The sequence below is a fragment of the Kuraishia capsulata genome, genomic scaffold (genome assembly GCF_000576695.1).
Source record: "Kuraishia capsulata CBS 1993 genomic scaffold, Kuraishia_capsulata_scaffold_3, whole genome shotgun sequence".
NCBI lineage: Eukaryota > Fungi > Ascomycota > Pichiomycetes > Pichiales > Pichiaceae > Kuraishia > Kuraishia capsulata.
This window is the reverse complement of record NW_019172952.1, coordinates 343,807-371,171: the sequence shown is the minus strand read 5'-3', so window position 1 is coordinate 371,171 and position 27,365 is coordinate 343,807. Positions and strand designations below refer to the sequence as shown.

Below are 27,365 nucleotides of genomic sequence, written 5' to 3'. Positions count from 1 at the left end.
GCTTTTTTCCGCATTTGTGTCTCGGACCGAAGTCTACCCGTAAACAATGGCAGATTTCCGGTATTAGTCGGATTACGTAGTTTTGAATACGATGCGCTCCCACCCCCTGTCAAGAAATTGATGAGATTAAACGAGATGAGCTGGTTGACATGGCAATAGATGTGCAATCATAAGAGGGAGGACTAATGATGAAACATATGTGGCTCTGGTGATTTAAAAGCTTTGTTAGTCATTGAAAAATGTTAAGTGAGTGAGAAGGCCATATCAATTCGCTCATTTATCGCCTAATCAACGTTTTCAAAAGCTTTGCAGAATTGCTGTTTTTTCCAAATTCTCAACAACGTTTACAAATCCTATAGTTTCGAAGATGATAAAACATGTGGTTACTTAATATTCGTATTTTAAATTGAAGAACTGGTTTGTCTCATTTCACGGAAAAAAACGCCTGCAATCGGGTACAAATTGCATTTTCTCAACAATAAGTTGCGAATTCCGGAAATCTTTTCTCCGATATGCCCAGGACCATACAACCACATACCCTTGATAACAGAAACCTGCCAATCACAGCATAGGCGAGCTGAGAAAAGTTTACAATATGACCTCACATTCTACTAGTGTGCTCTCAGGACCTGTTTTAGCTTAATCGGTGCTCACGCACAGCAACACATCACATATGATAACATCTGATACAACTTCTGTGAGATCCGCCGCAGACTAGTAGACAATCCACAGGCCTTGCCAAAATTCTGGTTACAAACAGTGCAGTGAATGAGATCTCAAAATATGGTGATCTGATTGAAATAATGAGGCTGAATGTGTCTCTAGCCCACGCCAATGACTTATCCATCTTCTTCAGCAAAAGTCAATTGCCTCACCCGTCCAGTTCTAGGGCATGGCCCTAAATACTATGCACTCAGCAAAGTAACTCTAAGCTTAACTGTCCTCATTCCCCGCAATTCTGTAAAAATCTTACTCGATTTCAGTGCTAGTATTCTTGTGGTTGACTGATAAGCATTTAACTTGCGCGTTGACATTTCTATTATTTCAGTATGGTTATCAGGTGTCAGCTGTTTTTACAATTATGGGTCTTCTGTATAATAGCCCTTGGGGAAGCTTACGGATCATGCGGAACATCCACCAAAGCTCAGCCAAACAGATTTCGTTCCTTCTCGAAATCTCATCAGGAACAGGTGATATTAATTAAGCTTTCAAAAATCACATATCCTGCATCTTTTGAAGCTGCTGAGGATTTCCATTAATCCTTCTTGACTATCAGTGAAGGAAATAAACCTACGCTTCGAAAAGTTTAGCCTAGCCGAGCCTAGATCATCCAATTGGTGTCGTAATTTTTGCCTTGACCATCGATTTTGGCAAGCGGTGATTCCGGTTTAACTCTACATTCTGATTCAAGTGATTATTATGAGTTTCAGACAACAAAACTCTTCAATCTGATTGAAATATTGAACTATAGTAAATCAATTATCAAAAAGGCAGAAGCTCAAGTTTGACGGTCCTCACCTAACTCTCTTCATGCGAATGCCGCGCTTATTGCTTCACTTCGCACGCATTGCCCCTCACGGACCAAACCATATCGCTCGACCTGCTTTTCTAGCCATTTAAATACATAACTTCCAAGCGAATAATTCCGCTACCAAATATATCCACATAGTTAATCCCTCACAGCCAGGCTCTCTATCTTGACCTCAAGGGCCCACACACTACGCAACCCCACCTACAGCCCTCGTATTGCCAGATCAGGAAGGATTCCGTCTTGCGTCCTGCACACCCCCCTCAAGAGTTGAAACCGCATTCCGTCAGTACTTGGTCCTCACCTCAAAAAATATAAAAAAAATATCGTTTAATATGCTGGGTGGGTAGGTACTGATGCAACAACCTGCGTCAACCCGTAGTGAACACGAGGTTATAGGAAAATGCACAATGCCGTAAATCCTGCCAAACACTTAGGTAGAGCCCCTAATGTCACTGACCCGGAATTGGTTTGATGTAATCCGTTTATCTTCAGCCGCGATCACCTTTTCTAGGGTTTAAAAAGAAAATTAAGATTTGCGCGTTGTAAGCAGCCAGAACGAGAACATTTACGCAAGGAAGTTAATTCCCGATTAACAGGCGTTGTAACTCTCGCTTGTTTGTTAGGATGCCGTTGCCGTTTGACGGGTCAGATGACCAACAGCCCAAAGGTGTGGGGTTCGAAGGGAGACCCCGGAATGACGAGTAGCGGTGTCTATCTGCTCAATGGCTGCTTCGAAAACTGTACAGCCTGTAGTATGACTGCTCAAACACTATTATTCTCGTTATATTCACCGTTTCTTACTTAGGCTTTTTTCTCTACGTGAATAGCCTTACAAAATCTAAGCGATCTGAGCATTCCAATGCTTTCAACAAGTCCTTCAAGAAGTACTCAATAATTATTATTTCGGGATCCACACTCAAACGCATGCGTAGCCGCTTACATGATAATTGTGCACGTGTTATGCGGGACTAGGTCAACATCGGCTAGACTTACCACACCTGTGCCAAATGCCAAAATACCATTTTCTACAATCAAGCATTGTCAGTCAAGAATGAAAAATGAACGCAAACTTCCGTGTCAACCTGAGAATTTGACCTCGAATCCGACCTCGAATCCGACCTCGACTGCAACCTCGACCTCAACCTTCAGCAAGTCGACTTCCTACAAAGACTAATTCAAACCTTATTCGTTATAGTCCAGTTTCCGTCCTATTCACTACTAAACATCTAGCCAGTTTTGATTCAGGCCAGCCCTATTCGTTGCTAAACTTCCTGTCAAGCTCTCTCAACACATTTGCAACACTTCCAGCATCCACCAGCATCCCTCTGGTGTTGAGCTTCCCTATGACTCCAGTGATATTCGCGTTCTTGAAGTTTTCGTGCTTCGCAAGTGCCTTGTACGCATCTGAACATGGAATATAGTCGTCCACACTTCCACTTCTAGAACTTGTCCTTACAGGCTCTGGCATTGGCTCAGACCTCATGTTGCTCTCTTTGCTTGCCAAAGTCGTGCAAAACAAGCTGCTCATTGGATCCCGCTGACACTGCTGACAGGTTCCTGGGTTTCCAGTACATGCACTTGGTTCCATCAGGTTCTTTAATTTTGGCATCTTTGAGTCCTGCTCTTTTCGACTGGCGCCCTGGTACATGATTGGTGGAAGCGTCTTGAGAGTCTGCTGGTATTTGGCATTCTCCTTGGCAACTTCTCGACAAACACACGGCGAGTCATCAGAGCAAAACCCGCACTGGGTGAATTCCTCTACGGTAGTCTTTGTAAACAGCTCGCCTTGGTCTGGGATCTTGGCTTCTGGCTTTTTGAACTCCGACCTTGGGGTTTCCGACTTCGGCTTCTTCATGAACTTGCTTGTGAAATCGATCTCGGTCTCCTCCTCCCGTTTCCTTCTCTTCAGGGGAACAGATGCAACGGGCTTGAAGTTGTTGATGACTTCCTCCACCGGCCTAAACGTGTTGATCACATGCTCTACCTTTCTCTCAACAGTTCCTTTGAGACCTATTGTATCACAGATACATACCTCCTTCGTGCAAATAGCGCAGTCGTCACTGGCCTTTGGCGAATCATTGCTCATAGAAGGTGCGGGCGACACTTGTTGAAGCGGCGAGGCTCCAGCTCTTGACAGCTTCATCTGTAAATCTTGTATCATCTTGCAGAGCCTTCCATTCTCGTTGGTAAGCATCTTGATTTGGTTATTCATGAGTCCCTCGCGTATGGAGCTTTCCTTTTCCATCTCCATGATCTTGGTCTCCAGCTCACTAACACGATTCGCGCGCCTCTCTCTGAAGGCCCGCTGAGCAGCGCGATTCTGCGCTTTGCGTTTTGTGGCTGGAGTGTCTATGCTGGGTTTGCGGCCGGGCTTCGGTCTTGGAGGCAACACCCATTCCTTGGAGGTGACTATCTTGGTGATCTTCACATCCGCGCGAGGAGCGATAGAAGCAGACATGGTATATAAAGGAGGGTGAGCCGGTGTACAGAAAGGGATAATCTTCCTGCTGACACTTTGTGATAATCTAGCAACAAAAATCGGCTGGATCCGTGAAGAAAGAAGGGAAGAGACGCTCTATGCTCAGACAAAACCTTCTTGTCCTGTCACTATCTGTGATGGAATAGATAAAATGTCATAGCTGCAATTAGATATCCGATTTCTATTGGCCATGTATCACGTGATCAAACAAAGTCACGTGATGAAAATTGGAAGTGTTATCGGCTTTAAGTCGCGGAGGGTATGGAGTTCGTGGCTATGTTAAAAACTTCAGCAAAAATTTGATTGCAAACCACAGGTGGGATATATCAGCTCGGCATGATCTTGAAACGGGACATTGTTTGGTGGTTGTGGCGATTATTGCCGAACTGTGTTACGGCTTTAGTTAAAAGGTCTCGCCAGTTAGCAGAAGCTGTAGTCTCTAACGTCTCGGTCCTTCCAGCCCAGATATTGTACTGTTGAGTGAAATCGCTTAGGTTCCTCGGTATCGCCGCAACTGTCTTATTACAATTATGGTGCAACTCTGTCCGAAAGCGACATTGTCGATGATAGCCTTATCGGGCAGTTCCCGATCTACGTGTACCAACAATATTACAGCCGCATTAAAATATTCAAAATTTTCAACATCGAGCAGTACACGTCTTAGCGAGAGGTATCTTAAAGTATGAATTTTTCAGATACATGCATGTTCCAGTATTCACAATAGAGTACCAGGAACTTCTGTCGGAAAGCTCGAGGTATGACATCTGTACGGACAGTACAGCCTGTGATTAACAGGCTGCGATTTAAGCATGTCTACAAGCCTGAGCGGTACTTGGAAGGATGTGCTACGGAGAGGACGTTCCGCAGAGAGATGGAAGCGTTTCCTACATGGATAGGCAAAGATCCTCACACAGACTTGATGAACATGATACACAAGATCACGGTTCTGTATAGGCGTATTGATGTTTCCAACTGGCCTAGATATGAAAAAACGCTAAAGCTGTTCACCAAGGCGCAGGAGGTGCTTTATAAGAGATGGGTTCTCTCACTAGGAGACTCTGACAACTACCTTCACAGAGAAGTGCTGAATACTCTCAACCTGTCTTATGAGCCCCTGCATGAGTTCAATAAGAAAATGCCACCTCCCGCTACCCTGAAGAATAATCTGGATAGAGTGTTATTCTCGCCTGGTGTTCACTATCTGCAAGACCCAAGGACCCGGGTGTTTAACTTTCCAGAATTCCTGCAAGATGTTCCAAAGCCCAAAGAATACGACCTCAAAGAGATAACGAACTTCATCAAAGCTTCGAGAGATGAAGTTTTGAAAGAAATCACGAAGACGGAAAGTCTTAAGTTCTTTTCGTCATCGTCATCCATGACTGGATCTCTCAAGCACTTCCATTACTTCTTGTCCAGCAACAGACCAGCAAATGTCTCGTTCACATCAAAGGATTTTGAGGAAAAGCTTGTGGACTTTGCTGCTGGTGCACGCTCACCTGAAATCACTATTTTGAAAAAGCACAATGTTGGAACAAAAGAGGAGAACAAGCCACCCGTTTGGTCGGTGGACGTGGAGCATCTGTACGATATGCCAAATGTTCTTGCTGAGCTAGGACATTTCACTGAAAGGCAGCTTACTATGGATGAAGAGGAGTTTACTAAGTTGCTGTCTGACAACAGAAAAGGCAAGAATCTCAAGGCTAGGCCCAGAAAGACAGATGCGTACCATTACGCCAAGAGCGGTCAATTCGTGATGAGATCGCAGCTAGATTGCTACGACCCACGTATACCGGGTACAGGGACTTTTGATCTCAAAAGTAGGTCTGTTTCAGCCGTTCGTTATGACCTTCCTCATGTGACAGGTAACTACACCGGATATCAGCTTCTAAAGACTCATGGAGTGTACGAGAGTTTCGAACGTGAGAAGTTCGACTTGGCCAGAGGAACCATGATCAAATATGCTCTTCAAGCGAGGATCGGAAATATGGACGGAATCTACCTGGCTTACCATAACCTCGAGAAAATGTTTGGTTTCGAATACCTTCCCCTGAGTGAAATCGACTCCATCTTCCACTCGTGTATCGATTCCGTTTCCGGAAAAAGTTTAGGCGATCCTCTCACCGATGTGAAACATTTTGACTCGATTGCCTCGTCGCCATGTTCTTATCACGAGGACAAGTCCCAGAGAAAAGCCTCGGTCATGGCAGATCTGGAGTTCAAGGCCAGTATCAACATCTGGTCAAAACTCATGGAAATGGCCATTGAAGACTGTGGTCCTGAGGTGGACTATATCAGAACGGTGGTCATGGCAGACGACAGAAACGGAATCAACTTTCTATATGCCCCTATGACGAAGGCCCTTTTGGACCGCCAGGATCAACTGTGTTTGGAAGTGGGTAAGCTTGCCATCTCAGCCGAAGCAGACGAAACTCTCGAAAAACGTCACAAGCAGTATCTCAAAAAGCTGGATGTGTATAATTCGGCCTACAAGGAAACTTTGAAGGGATTTACTGTCTCCAAGAGGCATTTCTTCAATGGCCGCGAATCCAACACAATGCACCCAGTATTGCACGATTTGGACGCTCGGTGGGATATCGAGTACACTGTTCGTGAATTATCACCTTCAAAGGTGAAGAGGACATATGAGTCTAGCTTGAAGCAAAAGTCCAGTCTTCTTGACTCGTCCGTTGGAGACGATGGTGAGCCCAGTGCCTTCAGAAGGATTTTGAGGGCGTACGGAGAGAAGGGCCGCAAGAGAGAGGAGTTTCTTCTGGATAGATGAAACTAAAAATAACATGTAAATAGCGCTTATTACAGATATATTGACGTCAATTGGGCATTGCAGAGGATGTAGCTTGTGGTAGTGACGGAAGCTGAGCATTAGCAGTGCTTGTTATGCAGACATTTTAATTTTTACACCACGCTGGAAGCCATTTATGGTATATTCTTTGATCTTAAAAGTTAGCTATAAGTTATGAAAAGCGAAAAAAAATTAAATCCTACTGATATATATCGAAGTTGGAGACAGAAAATGGATACCCGTCTACTGAACAACTCACTAGCCCATATCTGAGAGGCTAGTGATATCTTTATATACAAAACAAAATGGATAAAGTGAATGCTATAACAATCTAATTATTCCTAACTGATCGCATCAACTACAACAACAAAACACTGCACAAAACCGTGAAGAGTGTGGCCAAGGAGCCATACTCAGCAGCAGCAGCCATGGCCTTGGAGGAAGAGCTGGTGGTGGTAGAGGTGGAGGTGGCAGTCGAAGACGAAGAAGACTCCTTAGTCGTAGTTGTCTTGGAAACACTCTTAGTCTTCGAGGAAGTAGTCTTGACATTGGTGGTGGTGATCAAAGTCACATCGTCATCACAGGATCCCTGGGTGTCACCAACATCAAATCCAAGAGGAGTCCCTGCACCATTCTTGAAATAGGTTTCCGCTCCATCAGGAGTGTCTGGGACAGCAATGGTGAAGTTCCAGTCGGTTGGACAGCTGGAAATGGAGTTGCTCTTGGAGTAACCACCATCGCCAGATGGGTTGGAGGTGGAGTTCAGTTCCGACTTGAGGTTGTCGAAATCGGTGGAAGTGGTAACACTGTCACCATCGATGGTCACCAAACCGTAATTGCTTCCTTCCTCGGAGTATTCGTACACCAGACCTCCAGAGAATACACCACTCATTTGGGTCGAGTAGATGGAGCCGACTTCGGTGAATGGTCTGGCACCTGAGACCTCGTTACAGCCGTACTCGGACAAGAACATAGGTACCGAGTATCCTTCATAGAGAGAGACCTTCTCGGAGTATCCAGAAACGCTGAAGGAGGAATGTCCACACCACGAGTAATCGTTGATACCGAACATGTCGACTCTGGCATTGGTATCGTTACCACAGTTGAAGTAATGGGCCAACTCCACTCTGACAGAGGCAATGTCAGCCGAAGAATAGCCAACAGGAATTGATCTATAAGACCTGGCTTTGATATACTTCTTCATGTCTCTGACCACGGCCTTAACGTATGGAGCGGCAAACAGAGTATCGACATTGTTAATCACCTCATTTCCAGCAAAGAAACCAAGCACATTGTCGTAGGATTCAAAAGCGTCAATTGTGGCAAAAACGTTCTGCAAGTAGTCAGAGTTGTAAGAGCATCCTGGATCCAATCTGGAGATGGAAGCATCGGGGGTGTTCACATCAAGCAAGAGGTAGATCCCAGCGTCATCCAACAGCTTCATACAGGCATCATGGTCAGCAGAGTTGTCCACGGAATAAACACGAATGGTGTTGATTCCCAAATCCTTGAAATAAGGGACGTCTCTGGAGCAAACATCTTCATCTGCGAGAGGATCAGTCAAGTTTGAGGATCCACCTGGCTGGTAGTCCACACCACGAATGAAGAAACGGTCTCCGGACTTGGAGTTGAAAAAGGCATTTCCCTTGACTTCAATAGGATGCAAAGCTGCCTGGGCCAAACCCAGAAGGGCTGAAAACACAAAAGCGAAACGGATCAAAGAGAGCATTTTTAAGAGGCTCTAGAGAAAAGGAGGTTCAGAAAACGATCGTAAGGAGAAACCTCGGGTATATGAAATTCCAAGCAGATACCTAGAACAAAGTTCCGGTTTCAATACACTAAAATATAAAGCCAAAGAGACAGTTATTCAGGTAGAGCGAGAGGACGAAAACAGCATGCGGAAGAGACTGCAGTAATGAAATTTCCGCATCACCCTTAACAGGCCTCGGGCATCCGCAAAATGTAAACAGAAACCGATGCCGTTGTCGGTACACGACCCAGCTTATTGTGGGCTTGACCGGGCGCTTGCACAGATGTAAGGCGTTTGTGGGCTACACAAAAGTTGATAAAGGTCTTAACAATTGTTTATATTCGGGCTCAAGTCATCGGCGCATTTTCATATTCGTATTGTACTTGCGTTTGGATTCCAAGTTTCAATTGGGTTGATCATTGTCTTCGGCTACAGTTGGGTCTTCAGCAGTAGGGTCCAAGGGTGAAACTGGGTCCTTGGACTCACCTTCACTTCTTGTGGCCGTTTTCTCGGATTCCTCAAGTGGTTCATCAACTGTTTTCTCAATTGGTTTCACTCCTTCCCCCAAATCCTCGGACTCAGCCTCGTCCGGTTGTGGCTGATCGTCAGCCACAGATGCCAAGACCGGGTCTGAGTCCTCAATTGCGGCTCGTGATGCCTCAACCAAATTTTCTGTGTCAGCCCCAGTGACCACTTCCGGAACAGCTTCTGGAATCACTTCAGCAGAAATTTCCGTAGGTTTGGAGGAAGAGCTCGGTAAAATTTCAGTTTTGTCAGGAATAACCAATTCTTCTTGCTGTGTGGTTTTCGTGGTCTCTTCATGGATATCCTCAGCAGCGTACTCTTCGGCCGCTTTACTGGTGACTATCGTAACATATTCCGCCCCAGTTTCTTTTTCGTTCTCCTTCTCCAACTCTTTTTCAGGGTTCTCCGTACTTTCATTGGTCTGTTCTTCAGTTTCTGTCTCAAACCTCCACACTTCAGAAACAAATATCTCGTACCTCGACTTATTTGAGTCATCCTCGACAGCCACCTTCACTGTCTTCGGCAAACTACGTCCTTTTGGGCCCCTGGCCCTTGACTTCCTCACGTCATTGGGCTTTGCAACGGTTGCTTTCTCTTGGTCAGTATCATCAGCCTCATCCGCTCTCGTAGGAACAGGCATGGCCATTCCCGGCATTGGGACCATCCCAGGAAGCCCGAACCCAATCATCCCGTTCAGGTTTTTCGCAAAATCGGCTTTTGCTCCTGTAAACCTGGAGGTTATCTGAGGTTGCGAAGTAGGCGAGTCAGCACTGAATATCTCCAAACTCTCGGCCCCTGATGATTCCGTGCTTTTTGGTTTGGGTCTAGGTGGAATCTTCCTTGGTACTGGGGCAGGAGCTTCTTGCTGCGCAAACATTTGCTGGAAAGCGGCAATTCTGGAGCTTGGCTTCTTGGGAACTTTTGGAGGTGGCTTCTTAGTGATAGTTTCTGAAGAGGCATCCGAAAGGCTTCCATCGGTGAGCCTTCTGGGTACCGGTGGTAGTGCAGGTGCAGGAGCTGTAGAAGTTATAGACGATTCTGAAGTGGCCGATTTTGCATCCAAAACCGGCTTTTCTGGGATCGCCAGTTCTTCATTTGCAACTGGCCTTTCTAGTATAGCTGCTTCTCGAGTAGATTTCGATAAAATTTCCTCCGAGGCACCAAGAATGCCCTTCGCCTCTGCCTCTTCTGATTTCTCCACTGATTCTGATTCAGTTTTGGTAGAGGTTTCTGCTGGTATTCCATCAATAGTAGGTCTGGTGCTTATTTGTGGGGTGGGTATACTCGTTTCTGTAGCCGAATCTGTTTTAGTGAGGGCATCAGATACTGGAGAATCAATTTCCTCGCTAGCCTCAATCTGATTTGGTAGTTCAGGAATCTCTTCCTCCTCGCTTCCCACCGACTGCAGGTTCGGCCTGGAGGGTACTGGAGGAGTCACTTCTTTCTCACTCGGTTCAACATTTGGTCTCGAGAGAACCTCCGAAGTCACTTCTTTGTTCTCCGAGCCTTCAGGCTCCAAGCTTGGTCTCAGTGAGATTTCCGGGGTCACTTCTTTCTTGTCTGAAATTTCAGGTCCTATGCTTGGTCTTGAAGGCACTTCTGGAGTAGCGTCTTTTTCCTTTGAGGCATCCGGCTCTAAACTTGGTCTTGAAGGCACCTCTGGAGTGGCATCTTTTTCTGTAGGTTCGAAACTTGGTCTCAATGGAATCTCTGGAGTGACTTCCTTCTTCTCCGAAGTTTTGGGTTTCATGCTTGGCCTCGAGGGGATTGGAGGAGTCACTTCTTTCGCGCTTAGTTCAGCATTTGGTCTTGAAGGAACCGCCAGGGACTCCTCTCTGTTCTGCAAAGCTTCTTGATCTAAGCTCGGTCTCGATGGAACTTCTGGAACGACCACCTTCTCCTCCGCGACAGGCCTTTCTGGTATAGGAGGCGTCAGATCAGTAGTTGAATCTATGATAACTGGCCGTGTGGCAAGTGGAGGTGGTGGAGCAACTACGTTGCTCGACTCCACTGGTCTTGTAGGAACTGGAGGACTAACCTGAGTTGCCCTCTGATCCAAAGACTCTGTGGACGAAACCAACCCGGATCTGGATGGAATAACGGGCAATTCAAAAGATCCTGTTGACCGTTTTGAAACCACCGGGATTGCTTCGCTAGAACCGGAAGATGCAGAAGGATTTCCACGAGCAACACTCACGGCAGATCCAGTGGTATAGTAGCTTGGTCTACTTGGAATGGCCGGAGCTCCCGGCGTCGCTGGACCTTCATCTTCGATTTCAGTAGCATCGCTTTCATCGAAGTCTGGTGTATCCGAGAACAGCTTGGGCAATTTGTGGTCGTTTCGGGGTGTTGCGATTTCCGAGCCATCCTGGTAGCTTGAAACAAGATCATCGATGTCATCGGTAGTTGTGCGGGAAACAGACACTTCTTCCGTCTGTAAAAGATAGTTGAGGGCTCCATAAGCTTTCCAATCAAAAAGCAGTTCTCAAGCCCTGTTTGCATGGGAATTGAGTTGATTGGAGAAAGGAGTCCAGCTTGTTAGTATCGCGTCAGTACGCACAAGACATATCAATACCAATACTTACAATGACAGGTCTGGAAGGCACAACAGGTGGTTTGTTGCCATCGCTCTCATTTCCAGACGACATTCTGTGTTTGTTCTCTTGTTGTTTGTCAGCTTGACAGGAAACTTGTGTGGGAAGAAGGTTGGTTAGGGCGGAGACAAGACAAAGGATCAACACTGCCAAAGAAACGCGTGTCTACAACTCCCGGCTAAAGTAGCCATACTAGTGATCGTTGATACGGTATCCTTTTTAAGGGCTTTCTGAATGAAATTCCAACGAGAATAGGCTTTTAACTTGAAGTCTCGGCTACAATTCATTGAGATAATGTAATTATTAATAGGAAATTGGTTCCCGGTATCTGGGCGGTGCTAGCCAAAAGCTTACCACCGAGCATCTTAGACCGAGTTTCTCGTTTAGGAGTAGTTCAATCTGAAAATGTCGTTGAACACATAGTAAGAGCTTCCATCTGGAATTAGGTGGAAAACCTGCGAGTATCTCTGGGCGTTCTGCTCGTCGTCAATGAGCAACTCACCGGTGACCATAACCAAAACGTCACCGGCCTCAGACGCTGGTTGGGCATCGAGGGTGGAGATACGGTGCTTGACCTTCTGAAATCCCAAAGACACAAGCTTCTCGACAATGGCCTTGGCTCCTTGGGTCTGAGAGGACTCAAAGGTCAGCATGGAGCTGTCTCTCTGGATGGGGTTAGTGTGCTGAATGTACCAAATGCAGATTGTGAGGCACTTACGTAAAGGTTGCCCAGCTGTGACCTGTCTGCATCAAACTGGTTGTAGTAAAAGTCGCAAAATTGCTCTTGTTGCTAGGTTAGTACCGACTTTAGATGTTCAGATCAGTCCCCTTGGATCAGAGGCAGCTATAACGTACGAGACAAGGAGGTGAAATCCACTAGAGTATGTGTTAGTAAAGGCGATTGGTTACCTCACGAAATTGCAATTCGATACCCACTATTGAAGTTTATTGGTTGTGAAGTCTTTCAAAGCGTTCAACATACAGACGCCAACGATGTTTTCCTTGAAACGGAAGAGTCCTCAAATTTACGTGTATTAACCATTTATCCCAATTGGGATATAACATCAATTTTGCCTATTCACTATCACGACCTCAGCCAGAGCTCTTTGAGTATAAGCCTTGTTCTCAGCGATACAATATATATGTGACGTAATTATAAAGGTTCAGTGTCTGATATAGGGCCTTGAGGTTTTTAAAGCTTCCGGATGTAAAATTGTACTGTAGCCGTTTCAAAGCCGTTTCTTGCTATCATGGGAAGCATAAGTCCTGCGTCGCCTTCCTCTTGCCTGCTCTCCAGCGAAAAAGTCTGCGGTTGCCGCTTGTTCACCCATTCTCTTGGATAGTTTAGCAAGGAACAAGCCGCAGGCATTGCACAAGGTTCTGGAACCATTGGGGCCTCCCCTCCACTCAGGAGTCTCTGTAATTCCACATTTCTGGCACACGGGTCTCCTCCTAGTTGGTTGCTCAGTTTGTTGTTGAGGGTCAAAGTGCTGGCCACATTGATTTGGAAGCGTTTGAAAGTGTTGGTCGTTCATGTGAATGTTCGAATTTGATGGAGATCTGCACGGCGCCGAATTGACATGTTGCACTGAGATCGGGTGCAAACGTCCAGGCATTATCGGCGACTGTTCCAATGGATAAGGAAAGTATCCAGGCATAGGACATTGCGGCATTGATGGAAAAGGATAATAACTAGGGACTGATAAAGTTGACTGACAAAAAGGCAATGGTGGAGGTCCTCTTGGAATGTGGTCTCTGGTTGTTGCAATAATAGAAGTTGAAGGATAGTTACTCCAATCATTGGCTTGGTTTGGGAGATCAGACGAATCGCTTAAAGCCCTCCTGCCATTTGCTTTTTCCAGAGAACGGGCATAGTCTTCCAGCATACCACATGCTGATTTGACTACATCTATAGACGAGCAAACATTCTCGCTTGAACTGCTCTGGATCATGTCAATTGCCTGTGCCAATTTCTGTTTTGCTTGCCATAGAGCGGTGTCTTCTTCTCTTTCATTCTCTTTTCCTGGTTCTTCTAACTTAATCCTTTTTTGACTATGAACCTCACCTGAGAAAAAATTCTCAATCGGTGGTAACAAATTCCCATGTCCTCGCTCAGGAGAAGGATGCTGCATTGGATCCCCAATGTTTGTCAGGCTGGAAATCGAAGGTAGTATTCTTGCGGTCATGAGTTAGTTGTTGCCGCGAATGTTGCCACTTGACTGATAATGCTTACCTTATGGAGTTTGCTATCATTGAATGTACTTTTTTGCAGTAGTGGTAGGTCGTCTCAAAGAACACCGGTGAGAAATTGAGCAATTAGAAAAGTATGAGATAAGTTTGTTCAGTTTAAAAACGCGAATAGTTTGCGGCAGAGCTATATAACAATTCCGGGCTTTCCAGCTTAGCAGCCTATTTTGTTGGAGTGAGCTCCTTTCAAAATTAAGTAAGTTCTCTTAACTTTGTGCAGGCGACATGCACTGTAACAATCTTCCGCTGGTATTCATTTTGCCGCAGATGATGCATATTCAACACGTAAAGCAGTTTTTCAAAGCTATAAATTTGTCAGAATATTCCCTGCCATGAAATTGAGTGGAGATTATGTTTCAATAAGCCACATATGAGCAGGAAAACGTATGCTTGCAAGGTGTTGTTGCCTGATGGGGCAGGACGGGAGCTAAGCTCTATTCGTACGAATTGCAGTATCAGGACCAACTACATGCAACAAGGCCCAACCCCGATTTGGGAATAATGGATGGTTTTGTGTGATTGTATAGTTTTTGGAAAGCTAGAAAACAACTTGGCACAATAGTCGAAATAGCTCAATCTTGCATAGATGCACCATTTCTTATTAATGCAATTCAAATGCAATCCCGACCAGCAGCACGCAAAAATTGATTCTTTGCCAGATCTGGGAATCAGACCCTCCCTGTAACCAATTAATTTGCCCCATCCCCTTGAAGGATTCTAGAAGCCAGGCCATAATAGCAGGGTGCTATTTCCAGAAATCCCCATGCATAATCCGCCTCACCCTCGCTGCATCGAGGTTATCATTACCTGCAGCCGGCCTGTATAGCCTTAGTCGCTGCAGCATAACGCCTAGTGTATTAATTTGGCCACTTTGTCAGCGCCCTTAATTTTACGAATCTAACTTGCCTCTGTATTAATGATTATTGGCACTTAGGATTGATCTGCCAAGTCCTGTTGGTGGGGTTTTTTGGTGTGTGCCTCATTTTATCCGTGGAGCCTTAGGGTCACTCACTCTTCAGGCAGGTTGGAGAAATGGCGTGTTGTTCGTCATATAAGCTCACTGGCGGAAATCTGATCTCGATCGAGTAATTTTTAAAGTTTAGACAGTTTGGTCCCTCTTAGGTCACAACATTGCTTTGTCCGATCCAACGGACCCAGCCCTTGAACATCTGTGGGTGTGACCGAGTTGCTCGCGGGATGGTACGGCCAAAACCTCAAGCTCCCGCTTGCCGGGTCTGTTGCCAAGCTTTTCGTTGAACGGTCTGGGTCACTTAGCCCTGTAGAATAGATTATAACATGTTTTTCTAAAAAATAAGCAAGTTGCTTATGTCGCTGAAAGCATAACTCGACTAAGGTTTTGACCCGTAGAGTGTTCGTCCACTCCATATTGCGCTGGCTCTCAGATTGTGCCTTCTGAGAAAACGATTTCACTCAAAATGATTTATATCGGTTAGCATATAATCCACTTTTAGAACAATTTACCGGGATGGTAGCAGATGGCTGTCTGGCATCAACTGAGAGCTAGTAAAATCCATTGGTGAGGTTTTCACTTTACAATCAAACTACAGAAATCTGTTTCGGCTTCCCGTTTGTTTGCATTAATTGTAATTTATCGAATGATAAGTATATCATGATTTGTGGCTATCTTGCAGTTTACCAAATTCTCAAAATTCTTGGAAAACCATGCATTCAATTCCTTCTTTCCTAGTCAATTAGAGTTTTCTGCATGAAACGGTACTTCGAATCCAGGGAACTATCCCCTACCAACTGGGTTCAAGTAAAAATAATTTTTTTCCATGCTTTCCGTCTGCTGAGAGCTTGCTTCATGGTCGATTGAAGCCAAGCCGCACAAAGCTTCAATGTTCATAATTCAAAGTGCGCCAACCATTTGTAAAGGTAGTGTTCAACACAAGAACATCGAACCCAATAAGAAGAAGCCTGTTTTCCATTACGTTTGCGGGTACCGAGATTAAACCGACTAGAGCAGGATACAACATCTATTTATTACTGTGGACTACCATCATCCGTTGTCGATATCGCTGCATATACACATATACGATATAATGGCCGTTGAATTCCCAGAACCCCGTAAGTTGTACAGAGGTTATTCACCTTCAAGGGTCGAAGATGAACGAAGCCAAATACTGACCTAATTTTAGTCTCCCATGAGGAAATGAAAGAACACAAGATCCCTCTGGCATACCGTGACAGATGTGCTAGACTGCTGGTGCCTTTGAACAAGTGCCGTGTGGAGGGATGGTACATGCCATGGAACTGCGAGCATGAGAGACATGCTTACGAAAGTTGTCAATATCTGGATTTCAAGAGGCGTGTGAAAGAGCTCGAAGAGCTGAGAAGTCAGAGAAGAGCCGCTGGCGAGGAATAAGGGAGCAAACGAAGGAAGAGCAGAGAGCTAGCAGATGAGAAGAGTCTTCGGAAAGCGAAGATCGCAACAAATAGCCAATAGGCGGACACAATCCATGAATTATTTGGAGAATCGAACAAGGAGTGTAGACTTTTCAGGGCCATTTATCTCCGCAGATTTGTTTGGTCAATAGTGTAGAGGGGGACTAGAATCTAGACGGGGAGCAGTCTCGAGCAAGTAAGGCCAACCTCATTACTGCAAAGTCCAGAGAAAACACAGAACTTTGAATGCTTTCGATCCAAGAAATCAACCTGATCTCTTAACGCGAAGGTTACGAACACTTCCAAACCCTGCTTTTTTCGGTATTGTCTTTGCCCCGTAGCCCGGAGGAAAGGATTAATTCTCCCTCCGAAACCGGGAGCGTATCCGGAGAAATGTAGAACCCTAAGATGATCCGAGCGGGGCTCCGGGGGAAACACCTGTTTTAGTCGCGGCACATCATCAATTTGGCAGAGCGGCAACATCTCCTCATTTGGCCCATCCTCCTAAAAAATGGCGAATGCCTGCAAGCTTCCGGATCTCTTCTTCTCGTTGTGCTCATTTATTTTCAGCAAATACAGCGAATAGCCCCGTCTTCCATCGTTGTGTGCGAGTCCTGGAGTCTGTGGGATCGCGTCTAGTCACTGTACGTTTCTCGCCTATCTCTGCGAGCGCATTTAAACCGGGTGATCTCAAGCCCGGTTTCAGAGCTTTTTTCCGGCTTCAAAACAGACCCAGTTCTTCGATCGCCAGGTTTTATCATCGCGGACGTCCTTCCGTTATTGCCACCGTTGACTCGCGATGTTTTCAGCACGGACTTTCCGAGCTAGCGGTGAGGAGAACTTCATAACCCCTGCCGAGTTCACTCAAAAGGCCAGGGAAGACGTGAATAAAAGGCTCCAAACCTTTCAACAAAACCTCAAGCCAAATCTCAAATATGGAAGTTCCCCATTACGGAACAATTCAATCACAGCATCTAGTTTGGAGGTGACTAATAGCTCAGACGATGCAGTGAGCATGGAGAGCGAAAAGTCGCAGTCCAGTTTGCAGCCTAAAAAGAAGAAATACTTTGGATTTTTGCACCGGACTAAAAGCAATGAATCCTCCAAGTCAAGCCGACTGAGAAGCGGAGAGTCTCTCTCGTCAATAACGGAAGATTCCGTGTTGATGGATGTCGATTCCGAGCAAACAGATTCTTCACATGAACTTCACAGGATCAACACCAATACCAGTTGTCCCTCTATTCCTTCAGTTTTCACGAATGCGTCCGATATAACCGCAAATTCTTCTGTGCTACAAAATTCGCTGTTTTCGAACCAGCTCTTCACCGTGTACACCGCTTCAACGGAAGAATCTGCAGCTGTACATCCATCGGGCGTCGGTTTATCCGATCGCTCGTTTGAGCTCTCCAAGGTCCTTCCACACGATTACACCGACATGTATGCGCCGGACCTCGAATCCGAGAGATTCTCCAACGGAAGACCGGTTTTCACCAAAAGAGATCTGATCGACTGGGAGCTAAACGACGTGCGGTCGTTGCTGATTGTGGAATCGCTGAGACCCGAATGGGAGGGTTCATTACCGCAGATCAACAGCGTTATTCCGCTGAGACTACAGTATATTCCGCTGGATTGTTCCGACGAAGTATTTGCGAATTCCTTGGTGGAATCGGACATCTACAAAGAGTCTAACTTTGATGTTGGTTTCAGATACAAAACGGCGAAGTACATCGTCAGCTCGGCAAGACTGAGGCATGCCTCGACTCTCATTGAAGAATACAGCATTCCCAGAGAGTGTTTTGCCGAAGACGGAAACCTGCTCCCGGAGGTCAAGGACACATACTACGCCCATTTTTTTAAGTACGAGTGGAGAAACATGATCGAGAACTTCCTATTGAACCTGGCTGTGGAGTCTCAATGTCGCCATGATTTCAGGAAAGTGTGTCTAGCATTGAAGAGAGAACGTGCTCGTTCTCAATCCTCCCTTCAGACGGTCACGCCGCCCAAGAAATCGCTTCTCCTGAAGGCCATCATGAGTTCTTCCGGTCCGGCTCCGTTGCCTACCTTGCCTCATTCAAAACTGACGCACGAGGAGAAGACCCATCTATGGGCCAGCGTACAGGCAAACGTTTATCGTCGGTTGAGTCTGGATTGGAAGCCAGATTTGGTTTCCGCATAATCTCATTCCTCAAGTCTTCATCATTATGCCCGGTCTTTTCTGTTATTTATTGCTATTTTGGCCGAGTTAGAGCGAGTTGAAAAGCTCATCATCAGCCTATACCTGTTTTATGTTTTATATTGGGAGTATTCAGTCACGGGACGGAATCGGTTTATAAATTTGGTAGTTCAAGCTATCGTTCTTATCATCAAAAAAGGTAGAGTTAATTTTCTGTCGTTATTTTGGCCTTATTTTTCCGTTATTTTGTGCTCTTTTTTTTCCTTCATGATCTTGCTGAAGTGACCAGGCTCACCAAGTATCAGATACATTTTCATCAGACCCAAAACTTCATCCTTGGACGCTTCATCCTTCAGGTCCAGCCCTCTCAGATACTCGTCTAGCAACCCCTTGTAATTGTACCTCAATGCACTGATCCTGCGATTTAGTGAGGTCAAGATATCCATCGAGGACCCTAACGAAGAAGACCCCAACTTTGTGAGAACCTTGTGAATTGAGACGTAGCTCGTGGTTAGTTCTCTCAACACCGAAAACATCACCTTTCCTTTTGTGGAATCGCTGAATATCGCCTCTGCCGATTCAATCTGATCATTCAGCAATAATGCGGCGTTGGCCACGTATTTCAGCTGACCCAGGCTCTTTTTTTGCTCCAGTACACCATCCACAATCTCGGCCGAGTTCTTCAGTTTGGACTGAGATTTCTGTAGCTCCTTTTGGTAGTTTCCCACATCGACTTTGATGCTGTGAATGAGATCAACACTACCGTCCATGGACTTTCCCAGATTGATAAAGTCACTGTAGTCTGTGTTGACCAGGTTCACCAACTCTGTATCTAGTTCTTTCAACAGGTGCTTCAGCTCGGAAGAGAGATCATCCAGCGAGGTGTATCGGTAATTGCTGAAAAGGAAATGATCCACATCGAACTCTTTGCTGGAACTATTTTGATCCGTCTGGCGATCCAGGTTGTAGTTGAATGAAGCTCTGGTCACTTGTTGTGGGAACGGGAAGTCTTCGCCCTCTTCAAGTAATTCGTCAGCATTGAAAGGCGTATGTGACACAGGCGGCTCAATCGCCACTCCGTTGGTTGCTTCCACCATCTCGGAAGTTTGATCGGGGAGAGTGTGAAATGGAATGGAGCACAGATCGATAATCTGTAAACCACACTCGAAGATCGCATCCCCGGACAATCGTGTCCCAACAGAAACAGTGCATTACCCAAAAAACTTATGCTTGCCTATTTTGCCCAACTTGACCAACTATCACATAACTTCAGTTGCATACAACTCAACCAACAACAACATGAAATTAACATCGCAAGTGCTGGCAGGTGCTCCTTCATTTTTGAATCCTGCCGGTGATAGGGTGCTGTCATTGAGGGGATTGAGGGCTCCAATGATAGAGAACTTGGGAGAGACCCAGGACTGTTACGAGACAATAGACTTCACAGACAACGACATCCGTGTGCTCGGAAACTTCCCCGTTTTGATACGTTTGAAGACTATTCTGATAGCCAAGAACAGGGTGAACACTATCCATGCATCTTTCCCCAAGTCGCTTCCCAACATCAAAAGCATATCACTAATAGCGAATAACATCACAGGTTTAGCAGACCTAGATGCCTTGAAAGAGTGCTCCAAACTAGAGAATCTTTATCTGGGCCAAAATCCGGTTACTCACACGCAGAATTATAGGTCATGGCTGATATGGCGGATACCAAGCTTGAAGGTTTTGGATTTTGAAAAGGTGAAAGACAGAGAACGCGAGGTCGCAAAGGCACTGTTTGGCACGCATGATGAGCCCACGAAACTGGCGAACGAGTTGACGAAGATCAAGGCGACTACTGCTGGGCCAGAGTCGAAAGAGAACAAACAAATTGATCTGATGATCACAAAACTAACCCCAGAGGCAAGAGCAAAGCTGGAAGAGGATCTCAAGAAGGCCACTACACTGGCCGAGATTGACCGCATAGAAACTGCATTGAAGACTGGGCGTCTATAAATAGGTGCTTATCGCACGAAATTACTGACCTGGAGAATATAGTGTTTATCTGGAAGGCAGTTGATAGCGTTGTTCTATAGCTGGTGATAGAATGACTGTATTATAAAAACTTATCCCATGGATTGCCAATGAGGATCTTTCGTCTCAAAACTTGAGCAACCATTTCAATCTAGCAAATCACTGATGGAAACTTTCCCGTTCTTATAGGAAGGGCCTGGATGTACCTCCTGGGGTACAATCCTGATATGATCCAAAGGCGATGAAATTCCAAACTTTGAACCATTTAGAGGTGCTCTTATGGCAGTGAGCAGGTTGGGGATTTCAATATCATCACCTTCCTCTTCCGAAGAGGCCCTGGAATGACAAAGATGACACAACTTCAAGTCGTTTTCGGAATTGTACCATCTGAAAGCAAGGTGTGTTCCACATTTTCCACAACTGGTGGTGCCCTTGGGCTGTTCGTCCTCGCTCTTGATACTCACAACTGGAGCCAATTCCGCGTTAATTTTTTGCAAACGCAAGTATTGAGCAGCCCGAGACTTGGGACCCATCAGCCCTTCGTGATCAGCCTTATCTTCCATATACCATTCAATCAACGTCTTGGACTCGCCCTGTTTTCCCCGAGTGGCCATATCGCGGAAGTTTACTAAATTCAGTTGGCTAAGCTCCTCCGCACTATGATCGTTACACACAATGGCCGGTCTGGGCTTTCCAACCAAGCCGCGTCCGCTAACCCTCAGGGAGGTCTTATCCTTCACGTCGGTGTTAATGATGAGCTTCACGACGCTTCCGGGTATGTCAAGAGCGCATGTCACGTGGAGGTTCTTTGGACACAGAGAGCATCTCGTGAGAGAGCCTCCGTGGGTCTGGCATGCCCAACAGGTTTTTCCCACGTTCTGAAGGAGAGTCTCCTCAATGCCTTTAATTGGCTGGAGCATCTGTGCGTTCCCATATGTGCAATGAGGTGAAAACATAGAGCACATCACATGACACCATCTGTGGTTCTCAGTTCTTTTGAGAGCATCTGGAACGGCACTCTTGGAGCCTTTGATGGCACTATCGTGGTCCACCTCTCTGGCCAGGCACAAAGAGCACGAGTATTGAGTTCTAATGACTGGATGGCAATCGTTACTGCAGACATCGCAATACCACACTTTGGTGAAAGGATCTTTGTCAATGCTGTCAAATAATTTCACCCCATAGCAACTGGCATGAACGTTCAGTCCACAGTTGTTGCAAATCACAACAGATTCTGGAGAATTAGTTTCCCGACAAACACAGCATGGTCTTGAAGAAGGATGAAACAGCAAAGGCATTTTAGGCGCAGCTGGACGATTGGCCGTCTTCTTGGCATCTTCATCTTCCAGAAAATCTGGAATAGGCACCTTGAACTTGCTGTCGTATCGTTCCTTTAGCCTGTTTTCAGGCTTGCACTTCTCTATCTGAAGAAGTTGTTCCTTTTGACGAAGAATCACACTCGAAATATCCGGAACATCCATCACTACCGTGAATGCCTGGTCTGTCTGCTCCTGCTTGACCGGAGAAGATTTCTTCTTTGGCTTCTCGATCTTGAGTCTCGGAAGCCCTCCATCGGGCTTCGTTTTCTTTGGTGTCACAGGCAAATCCTCAACCTCAGGATTAACGTCTCCCACGGACTTTCTCTTCAGAGGAGAAGAAGCGCCTTGAACTCCGGAAATCTTCTTTGGATTGGCTCTATATTTCGCCCTGGCTGCCAGGACCCTTTCAGCATCTTCCAGTAGCTCGGCCTCGACTTTGCGCTTCCAGTTGCTTTTTTGCGGCTGTTTCTTGGTAACTTCAGAAGGGTCGTCCCATTCCACACCGTAACGTCTCCACAGTCTGGCACAGCGGAAACACAGCGCCAACATTGGCTCTTTCTTATTATCCTGCGAAACACCAGAAACACGGAACCATTGCAGAGATTTGGTGGTGTGGCAATGCTTGCACTCAAAGTCTCTTGAGCATTTGCTCACCTTCTGGCGGTCAAATGCGGAATCATCACCCGAGTCGTCCAAATCGCCCTTGGACTTCTGGTTCTTGAGCCTGTTCTTGGGCCTTCCCTCATAGTTGTCCCAGATAGCATGGCCGTTCGGCGTCTTCTTCCACAGATAATAGAACCTCACGATATTGGCACTGGACTGCGAGCCCACCTCCTTGTAGACCGGGTAAAGCTCGCTTCCGTGCTTTCTGACAGCTGCTTCAAACTTAGCCACTTCTTCGGCGGAAAATGTTGGCTCCATTAGCGATTCTCGAGTGAACTTTGCGACTACCTTGATGGCCTTCTCCGGATCATATGCGTTATCCAAGAGAACCTTCAATATGGCATCCATGAAATTAGGGGTATCACGAAGCAGTCCTAGTGACTCAGCATAACGTGCACAGTTCGCAACGTACGTGGCTACCATCTCTTGCGCCTCCTCTGAATCGGGCTGTCTCCACATTAATACGGAAGTGTCATGACCACCTCTCTCCACATAGCCCTTGGGCCTCTCTTGCAACCACGGAGGATATTCTACCGGATCCAGATCCTTGAACTCTTCGGGAACAGGAGGTAGTGGCTTCTCGTCCTGCTCTGGCGAAGGCGAAGGAGACCCACCTTTGGCACGTTTAGATGTTTTGGCCGATTTCTTGGGTTTCCCTTTGGGTTCAGTTTTGTCGTAATACTGAACGATATGGTCAAACCATTCAGGGATTCCCGTGCATTGATGTCTAGTGCCCAGTCTAGAAGCAGCCAATGGGTATGGACGATCCTGGAGATCCAAGGCATCCTCGAATTTGGCATGAACTCCAAGATAGCGATACGGCCATTCTTCCAGATCACGTCTCTGTTTCAGACTCAACTTAGAATCGTTTTCCAAAAATTGTGCGGCCATTCTCTCGTATTTGGGAACAGAATCCTCTTCTGACTCTGCTCTTCGCTGATCCTGGTCCGAGGAAGCTTGGTCATCCATGGATTCCGAGTCTAATTCCATGTCCGAGTCGGTCTGATAAGACCCCGATTGCTCCAGCATTTTTCCTCTTTTCTCATGCAACTCGATCTCCAAGTCCCTGGAGCATTTGGCACAATACCAACCAAAGCCTCTTTTAGGCTTGCTGAATATTGGTGGATCAAGACACAGCATATGGTAGTATTTTCCACACTTATGGCAGTCTATGGAGTCAGCTGACGAACACCATTGCGAACACTTCTCACAATTTTTTGGAGCAGTCATCAAGTCGGAACCTCGGCCAACCTCCACGAATACAAATTCGTATCTCTTATTCAAAGCCTTGTAGTAGTCAGTTGGCAAATTGATCAGTTTCACCGTGGGAAGAACATCGTACATCTTGATCATGTATCTGTCATACAGTTTGTCGAAGTAGAAGCAATTTGCGCTTGCTCTGTACTGATCCAGGTCTTTAATATCAATCTTGTGCTTAACAGTGACAAGTCCTCTAAAACTTTGGATCGGACATTCGTCGCTGTGCAGAGTAGCATACAATAGACGAGAGTCCACCGAGTGTCTATTCAGATCACGCGGTCTGTAAAACCAGCAAACTTTGAAATTGAAATTTTTGGCATTTTTGGTGGAATTGGCCTTATCCTTTTTCACAAAGCCTGTGACTCGGGCAATATAATATGGTTCTCCGGGGGGCTCGCAAACCATGTAGATATGGTCATTCTTCCGCACCTTGGTACCGTCCTTCATGGTAAGCACGTTGTTCTCCACCTTTGCAGTCTTCAAATCCAAAATATGGTTGAACCGGTCAACCGAACGAATGGGAGGCTGCCAGTTCAGCGGTATTTCATCATCAACAGAAAGATAACCGTTCGGCGTGGTTGGCGATTGTGAATGATTGCCATTGCTGGGAGCGACGATACCATTAGCAGAGGAGGGTCCCGGAATCGAGGTTTTCACCTTCGAATTTTGTTGCTGCTTTTTTGGCTGCTTGAATGATCCAGTGGTCTTAGAGGATTGCTCATTGGTCTGAAACCTCGAGAAGTCGTCGTTTTCTCCGGATTCTTTGTAGTTCACCTTGGCTGCAGTCTTTCTCTTGGGCCTTGCGGATGAAGCAGGAGATTGTGCTTTGTCGGTCGAAGCAAGGGCAGCTTCTGGTTTCGAGCTGTCAACCTCCATGATGGCTCAAAACGGTGTAGAGATCTGAGATTTGCAGAAGAATACGGGGGCGTGGTGTCAAATAAAGCAAAAAAGCCAAACGGCGCGGATGGGTCCACCACACTTAGCAGGAAATGGCGAGACGGGGAAAAAGTGAAAATTGGCCGATCAGCAACAGTTGCGAGGGCTCAAAATCGAACTGAGTGAGTTCTGAAGAATGAAACCAATCGCCAGTTTTTGAGTAGGGACAAAAAGAGAAAAGGCTTGGAGGGGAATGCAGAGAAGACTGGCCTTGGCCGGTGAAAAGGTTAATGCCATTCTTGAGAACGATATGCGGGCTGGTTTTTAGAGCTAGTAGATATACGGGATATGACACAAAAATATAAACAATAGGACTATTACAGGGCTTTCAGATATGCGAATATATTATTTGAAGCAATAATACTCCTCTTTAACTCATTCCCCAACGGCATTATGGCTCTGGCATGCTGATCCGGCAGATATCAGCCTGTAGCGCCGAAGTCCTTTTTACAGCTACAGTTTCACATAATATCAGGAATGCGAAAACCCCCGAAGCATCCACCAGAATGCTACTGACCGCAATCAGGATGCCAGTTGGGCAAAAATAAAACTGAATTTTCAGTGCATGTGAAGTGATAAACTCAGAAAAAAAACAGACCCAGCGGGATTCTAAGCGCTCAGTAACATGGGTTTCGGACTCCTTAAGCGCCCAAAAGACGAATCAAGATCTATTGCAAATTTCCGCTGGATTTGAAACGAAAATCACAAGCACTACTTTGCGACGTCATATTAACCAAAACCTAGGGTAGTCGCAAGTTCAGCCACTTCCACAAAAAGCACTCTGAGGCAAATGTGAATATAGGCCCGGGGCAGCGCTTGTTCCAGCCATTCAAAGCGCATCAGGATTTGCTACGATTCATACTGTTACGAGATGTTTTTCTTGCGGATACTGAAATTCAACTCCCGGAATCAACGTCCATGTCAATCCCCTGTTGGATTTCGACACAGCCAATTGGCGAACCCTCCGCCGTAGAGAGCACTTAATTGCATTGGGACATTCTCTAAAAACGGGAATATTTTGACAGTCGTGTGTGCGGTTCCAAAGTCACAAAAGTCACGTGCTAGTCCCAAAATGATTATAGCACTACATTTCTTGAACCTCATGATCAATATCAAAGACAAGACGAATAACAGAACATCCTGAACTTTACGAGTCCACGCTCTGTAATTCTGATAGAACTCAATGCTTAGTTGCTAAATATTACATCAACTGCATCAAAATGGATGATAGAGATATGCCCACGATTCCGGGCGAATTGGTTTCGGAAGAGGTTGGCCGCTACCTCAAGACTCGGGTCTCCGAAATTCTTCACCTGCGAAACCGCAATTTCCCGGGGTCTCAGCCCGTTAGTTTTACGAGAAACCATTTGGAGCAGTCATTGATGAATCATGACTACCTTGTTTGCGAGAAATCGGATGGGTTGAGAGTTTTGTTGTTGACGATGGTGAACCCTGACTCTGGTGAAGAGGGCACCTTCCTTATAACGCGTGAAAACGAATACTATATGGTTCCCAATTTCCATTTTCCACGTTCAAAGACCAATTTTGATATTCCCCAGGATGGAACGATTATCGACGGAGAATTGATCCTGAGCAAGAACCCACATACCAACGTCAAAGAGCTGAGATATCTCATTTTCGATTGTCTTGCCATGAACATGGAGGCAGTAACCCACAAAAATTTATGGAAACGATTATACCATGCTCAGCAGGAGTTCCATGTTCCATATATGGAGTTGAGAAAGGCATTTCCCGAACAATGTTCTGTTTTCCCATTCAAATTGGACTTTAAAAACATGACTCAACCCTACAAGATAACCAAAATTTTCCGCGAAATGAAGAATCTGACATATGTATCAGACGGCCTTATTTTCACCTGTTGTGAGACGCCGTACTTACAAGGAACAGACAATACTCTCTTTAAATGGAAGCCTGCCGAAGAGAACACAATTGATTTCAAGCTGAAACTCGAGTTTCCCGTGTTTGTGGACGAGTCACTGCCGGATTCTGATCCAGAAAAAGCGTATCTTGACTATGATTCGAAGCCCTTGGTAAAGCTGTGCGTCTGGCAAGGAGGTGAGAAGGAGGGCGACTTCATTGATGGGGAATACCAGACAGATTTTGGCAACTACAAAGAGTGGAACGAGCTGTTTTTGACAGAAGAAGAGTGGAAAAAGTTGAAAGAGATGGGCGAGAGTTATAATGGAAGAATAGTCGAGGCCAGGAGAGATGAAGATGGTCACTGGAAGATGCTGCGGTTCAGAGACGATAAGTCTCACGGGAACCATGTGACGGTAGTTCAGAAAGTTCTGGCGTCCATAAAAGATTCAGTAAAGAAAGAAGACCTCATGGCGAAAGAGGAGAAGATAAAACAGATGTGGGAGTTGAGAGAGAAAAGAAGGAAGGAAGAAGCAATCAAGAGGCAAAACCAGCCACATCAGCACAAACCAGACGCGAACTCTCATCACGACCATCACGAACATCATGACCATGTCCAAGAGAAAAGGAAGAAGGAGTTATCCGATGACGATAATGATGACTTTGAAGACGAGATACCGACCTACGAAAGAACCCCTTCTCCCAAATACGGAGAGAATGGTTCCAAAAAGAGGAAAATGTAAATGAGATGGATGTAACATATGTATAATCGAAAAAACTAAAAGCAG

General features: G+C 45.8%; 13 protein-coding genes across 13 annotated transcripts, besides 2 other annotated features; 5 read left to right on the top strand and 8 right to left on the bottom strand.

The window, feature by feature from the left end:
• Window positions 1-2,783: 2,783 nt before the first annotated feature.
• Window positions 2,784-3,989, bottom strand: KUCA_T00002438001 (uncharacterized protein; the record flags this gene model as incomplete). Its single annotated transcript, XM_022602690.1, has 1 exon — window positions 2,784-3,989. The coding sequence occupies one exon, from the start codon at window positions 3,987-3,989 to the stop codon at window positions 2,784-2,786; it is 1,206 nt and encodes a 401-aa protein (XP_022458469.1).
• A 778-nt stretch (window positions 3,990-4,767) lies between these two features.
• Window positions 4,768-6,792, top strand: KUCA_T00002437001 (uncharacterized protein; the record flags this gene model as incomplete). Its single annotated transcript, XM_022602689.1, has 1 exon — window positions 4,768-6,792. One exon carries the CDS (start codon window positions 4,768-4,770, stop codon window positions 6,790-6,792), a length of 2,025 nt encoding a protein of 674 aa, XP_022458468.1.
• Window positions 6,793-7,168: 376 nt separating this feature from the next.
• On the bottom strand, window positions 7,169-8,539 carry KUCA_T00002436001 (uncharacterized protein; the record flags this gene model as incomplete). The annotated part of the gene is made up of 1 exon (XM_022602688.1): window positions 7,169-8,539. The coding sequence occupies one exon, from the start codon at window positions 8,537-8,539 to the stop codon at window positions 7,169-7,171; it is 1,371 nt and encodes a 456-aa protein (XP_022458467.1).
• A 424-nt stretch (window positions 8,540-8,963) lies between these two features.
• Window positions 8,964-10,835, bottom strand: KUCA_T00002435001 (uncharacterized protein; the record flags this gene model as incomplete). Its single annotated transcript, XM_022602687.1, has 1 exon — window positions 8,964-10,835. The coding sequence occupies one exon, from the start codon at window positions 10,833-10,835 to the stop codon at window positions 8,964-8,966; it is 1,872 nt and encodes a 623-aa protein (XP_022458466.1).
• A 443-nt stretch (window positions 10,836-11,278) lies between these two features.
• On the bottom strand, window positions 11,279-11,545 carry KUCA_T00002434001 (uncharacterized protein; the record flags this gene model as incomplete). Its single annotated transcript, XM_022602684.1, has 1 exon — window positions 11,279-11,545. The coding sequence occupies one exon, from the start codon at window positions 11,543-11,545 to the stop codon at window positions 11,279-11,281; it is 267 nt and encodes an 88-aa protein (XP_022458465.1).
• An 11-nt stretch (window positions 11,546-11,556) lies between these two features.
• Window positions 11,557-11,577: a sequence feature (Short protein (KUCA_T00002433001, CDK26461.1) was converted to a misc_feature.).
• A 93-nt stretch (window positions 11,578-11,670) lies between these two features.
• Window positions 11,671-11,733: a sequence feature (Short protein (KUCA_T00002433001, CDK26461.1) was converted to a misc_feature.).
• A 329-nt stretch (window positions 11,734-12,062) lies between these two features.
• KUCA_T00002432001 (uncharacterized protein) lies at window positions 12,063-12,332 on the bottom strand (the record flags this gene model as incomplete). The annotated part of the gene is made up of 1 exon (XM_022602683.1): window positions 12,063-12,332. The coding sequence occupies one exon, from the start codon at window positions 12,330-12,332 to the stop codon at window positions 12,063-12,065; it is 270 nt and encodes an 89-aa protein (XP_022458464.1).
• Window positions 12,333-12,908: 576 nt separating this feature from the next.
• Window positions 12,909-13,932, bottom strand: KUCA_T00002431001 (uncharacterized protein; the record flags this gene model as incomplete). Its single annotated transcript, XM_022602682.1, has 2 exons — window positions 12,909-13,854; window positions 13,913-13,932. The coding sequence occupies 2 exons, from the start codon at window positions 13,930-13,932 to the stop codon at window positions 12,909-12,911; spliced, it is 966 nt and encodes a 321-aa protein (XP_022458463.1).
• A 2,057-nt stretch (window positions 13,933-15,989) lies between these two features.
• On the top strand, window positions 15,990-16,312 carry KUCA_T00002430001 (uncharacterized protein; the record flags this gene model as incomplete). Its single annotated transcript, XM_022602681.1, has 2 exons — window positions 15,990-16,014; window positions 16,086-16,312. The coding sequence occupies 2 exons, from the start codon at window positions 15,990-15,992 to the stop codon at window positions 16,310-16,312; spliced, it is 252 nt and encodes an 83-aa protein (XP_022458462.1).
• An 819-nt stretch (window positions 16,313-17,131) lies between these two features.
• On the top strand, window positions 17,132-18,508 carry KUCA_T00002429001 (uncharacterized protein; the record flags this gene model as incomplete). The annotated part of the gene is made up of 1 exon (XM_022602680.1): window positions 17,132-18,508. One exon carries the CDS (start codon window positions 17,132-17,134, stop codon window positions 18,506-18,508), a length of 1,377 nt encoding a protein of 458 aa, XP_022458461.1.
• A 227-nt stretch (window positions 18,509-18,735) lies between these two features.
• KUCA_T00002428001 (uncharacterized protein) lies at window positions 18,736-19,602 on the bottom strand (the record flags this gene model as incomplete). The annotated part of the gene is made up of 1 exon (XM_022602679.1): window positions 18,736-19,602. The coding sequence occupies one exon, from the start codon at window positions 19,600-19,602 to the stop codon at window positions 18,736-18,738; it is 867 nt and encodes a 288-aa protein (XP_022458460.1).
• A 202-nt stretch (window positions 19,603-19,804) lies between these two features.
• On the top strand, window positions 19,805-20,503 carry KUCA_T00002427001 (uncharacterized protein; the record flags this gene model as incomplete). Its single annotated transcript, XM_022602678.1, has 1 exon — window positions 19,805-20,503. One exon carries the CDS (start codon window positions 19,805-19,807, stop codon window positions 20,501-20,503), a length of 699 nt encoding a protein of 232 aa, XP_022458459.1.
• A 164-nt stretch (window positions 20,504-20,667) lies between these two features.
• Window positions 20,668-24,639, bottom strand: KUCA_T00002426001 (uncharacterized protein; the record flags this gene model as incomplete). Its single annotated transcript, XM_022602677.1, has 1 exon — window positions 20,668-24,639. One exon carries the CDS (start codon window positions 24,637-24,639, stop codon window positions 20,668-20,670), a length of 3,972 nt encoding a protein of 1,323 aa, XP_022458458.1.
• A 1,280-nt stretch (window positions 24,640-25,919) lies between these two features.
• KUCA_T00002425001 (uncharacterized protein) lies at window positions 25,920-27,320 on the top strand (the record flags this gene model as incomplete). Its single annotated transcript, XM_022602676.1, has 1 exon — window positions 25,920-27,320. One exon carries the CDS (start codon window positions 25,920-25,922, stop codon window positions 27,318-27,320), a length of 1,401 nt encoding a protein of 466 aa, XP_022458457.1.
• Between the last annotated feature and the right edge of the window lie 45 nt (window positions 27,321-27,365).